Source organism: Calidris pugnax, unplaced genomic scaffold, assembly GCF_001431845.1.
Source record: "Calidris pugnax isolate Ruff unplaced genomic scaffold, ASM143184v1 scaffold97, whole genome shotgun sequence".
NCBI lineage: Eukaryota > Metazoa > Chordata > Aves > Charadriiformes > Scolopacidae > Calidris > Calidris pugnax.
Genome location: NW_015090837.1, coordinates 1,097,106 through 1,109,161, shown reverse-complemented (window position 1 = coordinate 1,109,161; position 12,056 = coordinate 1,097,106). Strand labels below are relative to the sequence as shown.

At 54.5% G+C, this 12,056-nt stretch overlaps 1 protein-coding gene across 3 annotated transcripts in view; it reads left to right on the top strand.

Moving 5' to 3' along the window:
- Positions 1–12,050, top strand: part of LOC106887812 (protein CEPU-1) — a 264,886-nt gene extending 252,836 nt beyond the window's left edge. For 2 of the 3 annotated variants that reach the window (XM_014941558.1, XM_014941556.1), the window contains 5 exons: positions 4,388–4,522; positions 5,221–5,341; positions 6,833–6,984; positions 9,676–9,708; positions 11,219–12,050. In XM_014941558.1, coding sequence (XP_014797044.1) covers positions 4,388–4,522; positions 5,221–5,341; positions 6,833–6,984; positions 9,676–9,708; positions 11,219–11,319 — 542 coding nt within the window. In that variant the 3' untranslated portion in view covers positions 11,320–12,050. The remainder of the gene's footprint in view (positions 1–4,387; positions 4,523–5,220; positions 5,342–6,832; positions 6,985–9,675; positions 9,709–11,218) is intronic. The other variant, XM_014941557.1, reaches the window with a different exon arrangement.
- Positions 12,051–12,056: the final 6 nt, after the last annotated feature.

Sequence of the window (12,056 nt, the reverse complement as noted above, 5' to 3'; positions counted from 1 at the left end):
GCACTTGGCCTTGTTGAACCTCATCCCGTTGTCCTTGGCCCATTGATCCAGTCTGTCCAGATCCCTCTGTAGAGCCTTCCGATGTTCTGTATCCGAAATCCCGTGGATGCTGATACAGAGCATCCTCAAACCCCGAGCCTCTGTACTGGGCACTGGTGAGGCCTCACCTCGAGGGCTGTGTTCAGTTTTGGGCCCCTCACTACAGGAAAGACATTGAAGTGCTGGAGCGTGGCCAGAGGAGAGCCACCAAGCTGGGGAGGGGTCTGGAGAACAAGTCCTATGAGGAGAGGCTGAGGGAACTGGGCATGTTGAGTTTGGAGAAGAGGAGGCTGAGGGGAGACCTCATTGCCCTCTACAACTACCTGAAAGGAGGGTGTAGAGAGGCAGGTGTTGGCCTCTTCTCCCAAAGGACGAACGACAAGACCAGAGGAAATGGTCTGAAGTTGGGGCAGGGGAGATTTAGATTAGATATTAGAAAGAACTACTTTACTGAGAGAGTGGTCAGGCACTGGAACAGCCTGCCCAGGGAGGTGGTGGAGTCACCATCCCTGGAGGGATTTAAGAAACGTATAGACATGGCTCTTCAGGGCATGCTCTAGTGCCCAAGGTTATTGGTTTATGGTGAGGTGTTGAGTGTGGGGTTTAGTTGGTGGGTGCGGTGTTTTTGGTGGGCGTTTGGTGTGGTGTGTTTTGTATTTGTTTGGTGTTTTGGTTTTTTTGTTGGGTTTTTTTTTGTGGTTGGACTCGATGATCTCAGAGGTCCCTTCCAACCACTAAGATTCTGTGATTCTGTGATCTCACTCTCTGCCTCTCCGTTGGCCGATTACCCGGCCCATGTCTCAGACTCCAGTGCCCAGGACACTTTCATCTCTCAATTTCCCCAACTTGTGCAGGTGGAAACCTGCCCCTCGCAGCTCCTTTAATGAAGTCTTTTCTCTGGGTAACAAAACGCGCTCGAGCGGCTTCGCTCCCGCATCAAACCGGGGACGCTGCGGCGGGAGCTTAATTCCTGCCGGGCACCATCCGGCTGCGGGAAGGACCTTTGGATAGTTGGGAAGTTGGGAAGAGGAGTCTTATCTGAGCCTTTGCACAAACCCAAGCCTGATTTGCGTGCGAGGCAGCACTTGGCCTTGTTAAACCTCATCCCGTTGTCCTTGGCCCATTGATCCAACCTGTCCAGATCCCTCTGGAGAGCCTTCTGATGTTCTGTATCCGAAAATCCTGTGGATGCTGATACAGAGCATCCTCAAACCAGCCACCAGCTGTGTCCTTATTTTATCAGCAGGCAGCGCTGTGCTACAGAGAAGCCGATTCTAGGTCTAGAGGAGAAAATATTCTCCCCCCCCCCCCCATGCCTTTTTTTTAATTTATTTTGGACGTAAGGCTGCAATTGGTGTGTCTCCAGAGGGTATTGATTTTGGGGTAACGCCTCAAAACATCTTACCCTGTGGGTCGTGCGTGGCAGTGATGAGCTCAGAGGTTTTGCCCACTGTGGTGGGGATATTGGTGCAGGTGGACACAGGCAATTCATCATGGGAAAGATGCCTTCACCCCTTTCTGAAGCTTATGGGGTGGCCTTTCCCAGTTAGGTCAGCCTTCCCAGTTAGGTCAGCCTTACCCAGTTAGGTCATCCTGTGCTAGTGGGATGCAGGGGGTCCTGGCTTTGGGGTTGGGGGAGCGCCGAGGGGGCAGCAGGGGAGAGCCAAGCTGTGATTTTCTTCATTCTGACCCCGTTTGTACCAGTTTGAGCTGCCAAAAGCTGCACCTGGGGTGGCAGCAGCAGGGTACTGGTGGGTGCTGGCCGTGCGGGGGTGATGGAGAAATGGCATCGGTGCTGGATCAGGGCAAACCTCTCCCCAACACGTGGTTTCCAGGTGACCACGCTCCGGTTGATGTACCACAGGGAAGGGGTCACAGAATCAATCTTCTAGGTTGGAAGGGACCTCAAAGATCATCTTGTCCAACCGTCAACCTAATTTTGACAAAAATAGACACTCGCACAACAAACAGGAAGCATCACCATCGCTAAACCATATCTCCCAACCTGTCTTTTGAACACCTCCAGGGATGGGGCCTCCACCACCTCCCTGGGCAGCCCATTCCAAGGGCTGATGACCCTTTCAGTGAAAAAATTTTTCCTAATATCCAGCCTGAACCTCCCCTGGTGCAACTTGAGGCCATTTCCTCTTGTCCCATGGCCTGTTCCTTGGGAGAAGAGACCGACCCCCACCTCTCTACACCCTCCTTTCGGGGAGTTAGAGAGAGCGAGAAGGTCTCCTCTATAAAAACCTCACCTGGTGGGATGCAGACCCACCAGGAGCCTCCCCGGGTGTATGTTTTGCTGTCATTTGGCCCAACGAGAGGCAGAGGGGTGACCAGTGGAGCGTGGTGAGCCAGTAGCTCAGGGATGGGGTGGGAAGTGAGGTCTCCTCCAACCGAGCATCCCCCAGGGACCAGGGACCCCCGCTCGGCCTCCCTGCCATTGGCACTGCCTGCCAGCAAACAGCTGTCCGGAGCTAATTTATTTCCTAATGCTCCAGCAATGTTAATTTATAAATTACACTGGTAATTCGAGCTATTATTAATTTCAGATGGTGTAGGGCAAGCCTAATTAAAATATGACACCAATTGCCACACATATGTACCAAGGACTACCGTTTAAAATTTATAGGAATATTAAGTGTGACACTCTTGGGCTGGGAGATGCCTGGCACAGTAATTGCGGCGTCTGGGCAGCGGGAGACCTGATGGGGAGGTGGAAATGGAAGGAAGGGCTGAATTGTCCCACGCACAGTAATTGCGGCGTCTGGGCAGCGGGAGATCTGATGGGGAGGTGGAAATGGAAGGAAGGGCTGAGATGCCCCAGTTTTGGGGTGAAAACCCACTCGTGGTGTTCGTTTGGGGGGACCTTTGACAGACGTTTCTGGGTTTAACTCTGGGTTTAACTCTTCTCCCAAGCTACAGACGATAGGACAAGGGGTAATGGCTTCAAGTTGCGCCAGGGGAAGTTCAGGTTGGATATTAGGAAACATTTCTTGACTGAAAGGGTTGTCAGGCATTGGAATGGGCTGCCCAGGGAGGTGGTGGAGTCACCATCCCTGGAGGGATTGAAGAAACGTGTAGACATGGCTGTTCAGGGCATGCTCTGGTGCCCAAGGTTATTGGTTTGTGGTGGGATGTTGTGTGGGTGGGTGATGGCTTTTGGTTTGGTTGTTGTTGGTGTGTGTTTAGGGGGTGGGTGGTGGGTGTGGGGTTTTTTTTTGGTATTTTTTTGGTTGTTTTTGTGGTTGGACTCGATGATCTCTGGGGTCCCTTCCAACCACTATGATTCTGTGATTCTGTTTGTTGTCACACCACCGTCCCTGGCACGTTGGAGACTGTCAGGTCTTGCCGTGGGTTTCCAGGGGGGTTCAAAGCAAAGCGGGCTCAGGGAGGGAAGGTCAGGGTGGGCATAAAATGCCAGACAAAAGGAAGAAGCCACTGATGGCTTCTCCCTGGCTTTGAGAAAAACCAGGAGCTGTGGAGCTGCCTGAGTGTGGGAGAGGGGGGCAAATGCAGCCCCCCATGGGTACCACAGAATTTTTTGGTTGTTTTTGTGGTTGGACTCGATGATCTCTGGGGTCCCTTCCAACCACTATGATTCTGTGATTCTGTTTGTTGTCACACCACCGTCCCTGGCACGTTGGAGACTGTCAGGTCTTGCCGTGGGTTTCCAGGGGGGTTCAAAGCAAAGCGGGCTCAGGGAGGGAAGGTCATCCAACCACTACGATTCTGTGATTCTGTTTGTTGTCACGCCGCCGTCCCTGGCATGTTGGAGACTGTCAGGTCTCGCCGTGGGTTTCCAGGAGGGAAGGTCGGGGTGGGCATAAAATGCCAGACAAAAGGAAGAAGCCACTGATGGCTTCTCCCTGCCTTTGAGAAAAACCAGGAGCTGTGGAGCTGCCTGAGTGTGGGAGAGGGGGGGCAAATGCAGCCCCCCATGGGTATGAGCTTGGAGAGGCCCAGGGAGGAAGAGCTGCTGGTGAAGGGGAGATGTTGGCACCACAATTTAGGGGGATAAACTGGCTGCCAATTCCTTGATGGTGAAAAATAAGAGAGGGGTGTCTGCGTAGAGCTGGGATGCGGGGATGCTGGGGAGAGATGATTTCAGGTGACCCCAGCAGAGTATGGGTCTGGAGAGGACCTCTTTGCCCATCCTGCCCATCTCCAGTGATGCTCTTGGAGATGGGGAGCGGGGCCACCACCGAGGTCCGGTGCCAGCAGGCACCTTGTGGGCAGGGGTCTTTCTTGGGGTGCTGGGGCAAGGTTGGGGGGTCCTAGGGCAGGTTGCCACAGGTTGGCTGCTCCTCCCCCATGGCTCAAAGCCTTCTCCCCTCTGTCCCTGCAGCCGTGGGCTTCATCAGCGAGGACGAGTACCTGGAGATCACGGGCATCACGCGGGAGCAGTCGGGCGAGTACGAGTGCAGCGCCTCCAACGACGTGGCAGCCCCCGTGGTCCAACGAGTCAAAGTCACTGTCAACTGTGAGTAGCCCTCAGGGCCAGGGGGGATGCTCTAGGGGGGACCAGGGATGGGATTTTGGGGGTGGGAAGCGGGGCGAACCCATCCTTCTCCCCCGGAGCCGAAGCAGGCGGCGGCAGTTTTGTGAGCAGGTGGCGTTTTGGCCTTTTTTTTCCCCTCTTCTCTTTTCAAGTCGAGCTCCATTTTTTTTTTATTTCCACCACCACCACCTCCTCCTCAGCTGTCTCCATCAACCTGGGTTTTTCCGCCCATGGTGGTGAGATGCTGTGCCGATAACCTCCGGGGAGAGGAAAGAAGTGAGCAGTAAATAGGAAATTTATTTTTTTCTGTTAGAAAAAAAAAAGTGAGAGAGAAGGAAAGAGAGCGAGCAGGAAAGCAGCACCGTGTGTGCTCAGGGAAGGAGCTGAAGATGCTCCAAAACTCCTCCACGGCCATTCCTTGTGCCGTTTGGGGTCTGCAGAGGGTCGCACGTGGTTCCTGAGAGCTGTGGGGCTCCGGTCCTTGGAGAAGCCCTCTCTGGGCTGGGGTGTGGGGTCCCCCACGTGCCCCAAATCCCCTGGAGAGCAGTGCTGGAGCAAGGCACGGGCTCAGGGATGGTTTGGGCTCCTCAAGAAAAGGGAATTAGAGGTGGAAGGGGAAGGGGGAGGGATGCCCAGAGGCCATCTGGAGCTGAACCCCAGGTCTCCCATCTTCTCCCCAGACCCTCCGTACATCTCGGACGCCAAGAGCACCGGGGTGCCCGTGGGGCAGAAGGGCATCCTGCTCTGTGAAGCCTCTGCTGTCCCCTCTGCTGACTTCCAGTGGTACAAAGATGACAAACGGTAAGAACCTTGGGAGGGGACAACACTTGGAGGGGACACACACACACGTACCAACCCAGGGCCAGCAGCTTTGGTGTTGTCCCATCTCAGCAATGGGGCTACGGTAGCCAGGAAAATCCATGACAACCCTTGGCTCAGCTGGGGTTGGGATGGGGAGGAAGGGTCTTCCCCACCAACACCATCAGGTTGAGCTTCTCAGGGGCCAATTTGGGCATCTCACCAGGAGTGGATGCTGCTCGGTGTCTTAAAAGCAGGTCAGGGCTTTATATTTAATATATAAATATATTTATATTTATATCTGCGGGGTGGAAAATAGATGAGGGCATTTTAGAGGGGGGGGAGATTTTTGCAGGAGCCTCTGTCAGATGGGTTTTGGGTGGGCAACGTGGGCAGCATCGCTGCCACCTTCACCTCTATCTGACAGTCTCATGGTGAAAAAGTGGTACGAGGATATATTGGCAGTGCCAAGGAAAGCACGTAGGAGGAGAATGAAACCCCTGTCAGCTCTTCAGATGCTGTGGCCAGAAGGCAACTCATTCCTGCATGGCTTCTCCTTGAGAAGCCCAGAGGGGCCGTGGTGCATCCCAACATGGCACAAGCCATGCAGGTGGCTTTGGGTGGATGTTTTGGGGGAAGAAGACTCTACAGGAGGCACGGAGGTGGCTGTGGGCACTCGCCCAGGCTGTTTTGGGAGGAGAGGAGCAGGCAGAGGTTTGTGTGGTGGATCAAAGGCTTGGCTCAGGAGTAGCTCAGATCGTGGGGACCCACAAAGTGGTGGCAGGAGGGGGCTCAGCCCAGCTGGGTCAGCAGTCGGAGCCCCCCAGGAGTGATAATGGGGGTCCAGCACCTCCTGGGAGGAATTGGAAAGTGACAGAGCTGCAGGAGATGAGCAGGACGGGGACACCAGTTCAGGGAAGTCAATGTTCTCGGTTAATGTCGTCATGAGGGTCCACCAAAGGGGTTTGCTGCAGCATCTGCTGCTTGTGGATGCTCCCAGCCCTGTCTTCTCCTCTCTGCCAGGTCCAGGGGCACCCCGGGTTCAGGGCAGGGGAAGGAAGGTGCAAGAAGGCATCCTGTGGAGCCAGGGAAACCGAGGGGCCTTCGAGGCTGACCCGAGAGGGAAATCAACTCTTCTGCTGGGTGGGAAGGGACCTTTCCCAGATACCCTCCCTGGATGCCTGAGCATCCCTCCCTCTCCGTTTTGGCAAGGCCCAAAGCCTTCAGCAGTGACTCTGCATCCGTGAGGATGCCTGTAGACATCACGGGGACAGTGAGGGCTGGCAGCTAAGGGAGGAGACCCAGCAGAGCCCCATCTATCTCCCATGTGTCTCCCAGTACCTTCCCTTCTCCAACTTTATGCCTGATCTTTCCCCCAAGATTGATGGCCCCACTCTGAGGCAGGGCCAGGAAATAGAGGATCGTGAAAAATAGTGGGGTCCTCTCCTCCCGGTGCCACCTCCATGACCTTCTCTCCTCCTTCCTCTCTCTCAGGCTGGCTGAAGGACAGAAAGGACTGAAAGTGGAGAACAAAGCCTTCTTCTCCAGGCTGACTTTCTTCAACGTCTCCGAGCAGGATTACGGCAACTACACCTGCGTCGCCTCCAACCAGCTAGGGAACACCAACGCCAGCATGATCCTCTACGGTGAGTGGGGCCAGGGGAACCAGCTGGGGTTGGGACACAGCTTAATGGCAAGATCAACCATGAGTAAGACACAGGATGGGTCTTTTTTTGTCTTTTGGGGAAAGGTGTGTTTGCTACTGATGCTTTTTGCCCCCACGCATGGATTGGAGGTTGTAGAAAGACCAAGGGAAGCCTCCAGACCCACCTCCCGACTCTGGCCCCACGTCTGGCCCTGGTCAGGGCTGTTTGGCACCGTGTTTGGGGTCCGTGGTTGTTGCAGAGTTGTTAGGACTTGGCTGTGCTTTTTCCATCTCCTCCCTCTGACAAATTTCTAGGAGAGAATGTGTCTGAAGGGAGTCTCTTGTGTTGATGGTGGTAGAAGTGGTGGTTGGTGGTAGAAGAGGTGGTGCTGAGGGTCATCACGGCAAAGCTGGGCTGTGGCACGGGGCATCCCGTGCCTGTCCAAAAATAAACATCCCCTGTGGCTCCGCCACCATCCAGGTGGCATTTTCCTCTCCTTCCAAGTGGATATATTCTTAGTGATGATCCCAGTGGGAGATGGGCAGAGAGGGGGAGAAGCTTTGTCCTGTCATCCAGGGGCTCTTTCCTTTGCCTGCCAGAGCTGGATGGGGAGCAAAGCATCTGTCTGACACGTTTAAGGCTCAAAATGGCTGTAATAGCTCAATAGATCTGTCAAACTTCATCCCTGGCCACCACCATGGGGATATTTCCCTGGCTGGGATATGGGGTGGGTGGTCCTCATGGCTGAACCCTATGGGAGAAGCGGGTTTTGAGGACCTCCATCCCCTCCCAATGTCCTCCTCCTCCTTGCAACCTGTCCTCCCCCTGGCCACCCCACCCGGTGTCAAGCAGTGACAGTAGGTGACATTAATCCCACCCCATGGTAAGCAAACCGTGGAGCGGGGCGGGAGGTTGGCATTAATCAGTGCTAAGAGTTTTTGATGGAAAACTCCGTTTTCCTAGGGCTTTGAACCCTCATGGTATCACACACCCTTTCCTAGTGTATAGAGTGGATTTAATTAAACCCACAAAGACTTTGTGGGACACCCCCTTTTCCCTAGAAGACATGGGGTGGAGGGGAGAAGGGTCACGGAGGATCCAAACTTGGGGACTTGTAGACATGTGGGGTTTGCCAGAAATGGAAGTGGGGTTAGAAGTAGGAAGCGTGGCAGGGTAGGAGGAAGGGTGTCACTGGAAATCTGGTCTCCCTTTGCTGCTGTCCTCTTGTGTCTCTTGGCCAACGGCAATGCCTTGTGTCTCCCTTTCTTTGTTGTGTCTGTGGATGAGAAGCTTTACTGGTTCAGCAGGACCGGTGCCTGGTGTGGCCGTGGCTCGTTAGGCTGAGAGAGTTGGGGGGGTTCAGCCTGGAGAAGAGAAGGCTCCAGGGAGACCTTCCAGCCCCTTCCAGTCCCTCAGGGGGCTCCAGGAAAGCTGGGGAGGGACTCTGGATCAGGGAGGGGAGCCCTTGGAGGGAGAGGGAAGAGTATGACCCTGAAAGAGGGGAGATGGAGATGAGATGTGGGGAAGAACTTCTTTGGTGTGAGGGTGGTGAGAGCCTGGCCCAGGTTGCCCAGAGAAGCTGGGGCTGCCCCATCCCTGGAGGGGTTCAAGGCCAGGCTGGAGGGGGCTTGGAGCAACCTGGTGTGGTGGGAGGTGTCCCTGCCCAGGGCAGGGGGTGATACTGGCTGATTTTTAAGGTCCCTTCCACCCCAAACCATTCTATGTTCCCCTTCAGCTTTGAATCCCATCAAGGAGTGAAATCAAGAGTCCTTTGACCCCCCCCATGATTTCCATAAAGTCACATTGATTTAATGATCCTTTCAGTCTTTATTAAGCGAGTTCTCTCCGGAGGCAAAGGTTCCCCAGGCCCCCCCTTACCCAAGAGGGTCCCTCATCTCCCCACGTGGGGCTCCTCATCACCACCAGGAGCAGCCCCCCCATAATTAGCAGTAAGAGAGGTGGCCCCACTTGGAGCTACCGAGCATCATCAGGCCGAGCTCGCTGGTCCCTAAGCAACCAACAGCCTCAGTCTGGCAATTAACGTGTCTTTATTTATCATCATGAAAGCCAAGAGGGAAGTTGCGTGCGATGGCGTCACGAGAAAGGTCTTGGGGGTGAGGCTTTGGGGGACAATTTTGTGTCTATCCCTTTTTCCCTGAAGTCGAGCGTGTGTTTTGGAGCTTCTACCCCTTCCCACCTCCCAGTTGGAAGGTTTAATCCCTGTGGGTACCATGGTGGGAGCCATTCCGGGGCCGTGTGACAGAGGCTAATGTAGTGTTGAGATTTAATCCCTTTTTTTTCATAATCTAATTTTTTTGGGGGAAGGTCAAGTGGTGCTTTATTTAACACCTGGCAGTGGTTATTGCAGGCATCTCCCACCACGTTTGGTGCTCGTTGGGTGATGTGATGGAGCTCTGGGTGGAACCACGACGTGTGGTGGAGTTGGGGGCAAAGCAAACCCCCAGAGGCTGGAAATGGAGAGCCAACCCCCCCCAAAATCCCCCAAATCAAAGCCTCCAGGCTTCACTTTTTGCACAGGGTGCGATTTTGGGTCCCATTTTCTCCCCCATCCCCTCCTTTTCCCCAGCCCCTCGAGGGCCGAGCGAAGCACCCGGAGCCTGCATTTTGCATTGCCCTTTTGCCTTAACTTTTGCTTGTTTGTTTTTTTTTTTAATTTTTTTTTTTTTTTAGAAGAGACAACTACCGCTCTGACACCCTGGAAAGGTCAGTAATTTGGGGATCCCCCCAACACCAGCACTCCCTCCCCTCCTCTTCCCCATGGGCCCCTCTGGATCCGTCCCACCGGGAGCCCTGGCACCAGCTGCCTCCCACCCCACAACCCAACCCACCGCTCCTGCTGGTGTAGTGATGATTTTAGGACTTTTTTTGGGGTGTTTTCTAGCTGCCCTCCCATCCTGCCTCCTTCCTGTGGTGGTCTGCATGCCCCGTCCCCCCCACGCTTCCTCCCCATGGTCACTGCGTTCCCCTCCCTGTCGCTGGGGTGCAAAGAAGGATGTCTTTGGGGTCTGTGTTCCCCGTGTCTCAAGAGTCCTTTCTCCTCTGGGATGCTCTTAGTGCCTTTTTTCTTGGATGTGGTAGGGGTGGAGAGGTGGAAGGTCCTCTTCCGCCGTTATTGGGGGCCAAGATGGACCACACTCTGCCACGCCATCGTTATTGACTGGCCACTTGGCTCGGTGTCATCTTGATCGTGGGGCTCCATGGCTTCGTTTGTGGTGTATTGAGTCCTGGGGATGATAATTTGGGATGTCATGAGGGCTACGGAGGTAGCGTGTCTCCATCTCTGTCCTTGTGCGTGGCTTCCAGGCCCTGCTGGGATACGGGGCTAAGCTTGTGAGGTGTCCATGAGCATGTTGGAAGACAGTTCAGTGGTGGGAGACCAAATGGAGAATGGTTCTGAGGATCTCGGTGGGGCTTTGAAGCGAGAGGGCACATCCCGGGGTCGATCAGACCTCGTGGGCCTGGATGCCCTCCTGAGATCGTTTCCCAGCCTAGTGTTCCCCTGGGCCAGCTCTTCGGGTTGTTTTGGTGGAAGCCACCAGGTCAGGCACTCTCCACACCCTTTCCCTCAGTGAGGGTGCCTTGTGGTCCCCAAAGGCGTGGATGGGCTTGGCTGTTCTTGACCCATCTCATTCTTCTAGAGATGGTCTAGGTCTTTGTGATCATTGGAGAGCCCCATACCAGGCAGGCTCTACAGAACACAGAGTCCTGGGTGTAGGGCTACTGGCATGGTGTCTCTTATGGCTGGACAGGTTGGTTGTGGTGTCCTCCCCAACAGAGACAAGTGGGGAGAGACAGGGCTGGCAGTGTGGAGCCAAAATGACTATCTCCCTTAGAAGTGTGGTCGGAAACTTGGGCAAAATTTGAAGGATGGAAAAAAGGGCATTGGGAAGAGGTTGGCTGGGACTGTGGGGATTGGGGGCCATAGCGGGACCATGGGAGGTCATGTCTCAAAGACTGGGGTCAGCGGGGATGGGGATGGCCAGCAGGGTTGGATGAGGGTGCCCAACGTGGTCTCAGATGGGCTAATGCCACCACGTGCTGTAGCGTTGGGCACCCAAGCGGTTGGGTTGGGTTGAGTTGGGTTGGCTTGGGTTGAGTTGGGTTGGGTTGAGTTGGGTTGGGTTGGGTTGGGTTGGGTTCTTCCCGTGTACTTTGTATGGTTTTTTGGTGGCTTTGTGGTTAACCCAACAGGGGTTTGTCACCCTTCCTGCAGGTCCCGGAGCGGTGCATGATGGGAACAACGGCGCCTGGCGACGAGGAGGCTGCATGTGGCTACTGGCCCTCCCGCTCGCCCAGCTGGCCCGCCAGTTTTGACCCCAGAGCCGGCCCGCGGAGTAGCGGCGGCAACGACCACGGCCAGCGAGGGCAAGAGGAAAGGAGAGGAAGAAGAAGAAGAAGAAGAAGATGAAGAAGATGATGATGTGTTCACCGTTTCCGAAAATAATCATAAGAATTGAGAGAGTATCCGGCCAGGCCACCTGGGGGAGGGGGAGAGTGGAAAAATCACGCAAAAAAAAACACAAAACAAAACAAAAAAAAGCCAAACAAAAACGCAACGGGAAATTGGAAAGGAGAGAAAAGAGAAAAAAAAAAATAATATAATAATCCAAGGCTTCCTGCAGAAGATGCAACGCGACTGAGTCTTTTTCTTCCCCAGTTTTATTTTTGACTCCCACCCACTTATCCCCCCTCCTCATTTTCGCCGGTCGCCGCCGCGGGCCATCGCAGAGGATGGGGAGGGACACGGGGGGCACCTCACCGTGTCCCCCCACCCCAAGGTCCCCTCCACTGCCCTCGCCTGCCCAATCCCTCCCCCAGGGAACCCTCCCTCCGGACGCACCGGTTTCCTTCTTTGCCGAGATTTCCCCGTCTTCTCACGGACCGCGCCGCCATTTGTGTTCCAGGACATAGATATATATATATTTCTCCACGTATACATATATATATATATATATATATATGTATAGATATATAGATCTTCAACCAGTTTCCACGCCACCAGGAAAGGAAAAGGGAGGAAGGAGACGGGCGTCGAAGCCACGCGTTCATCG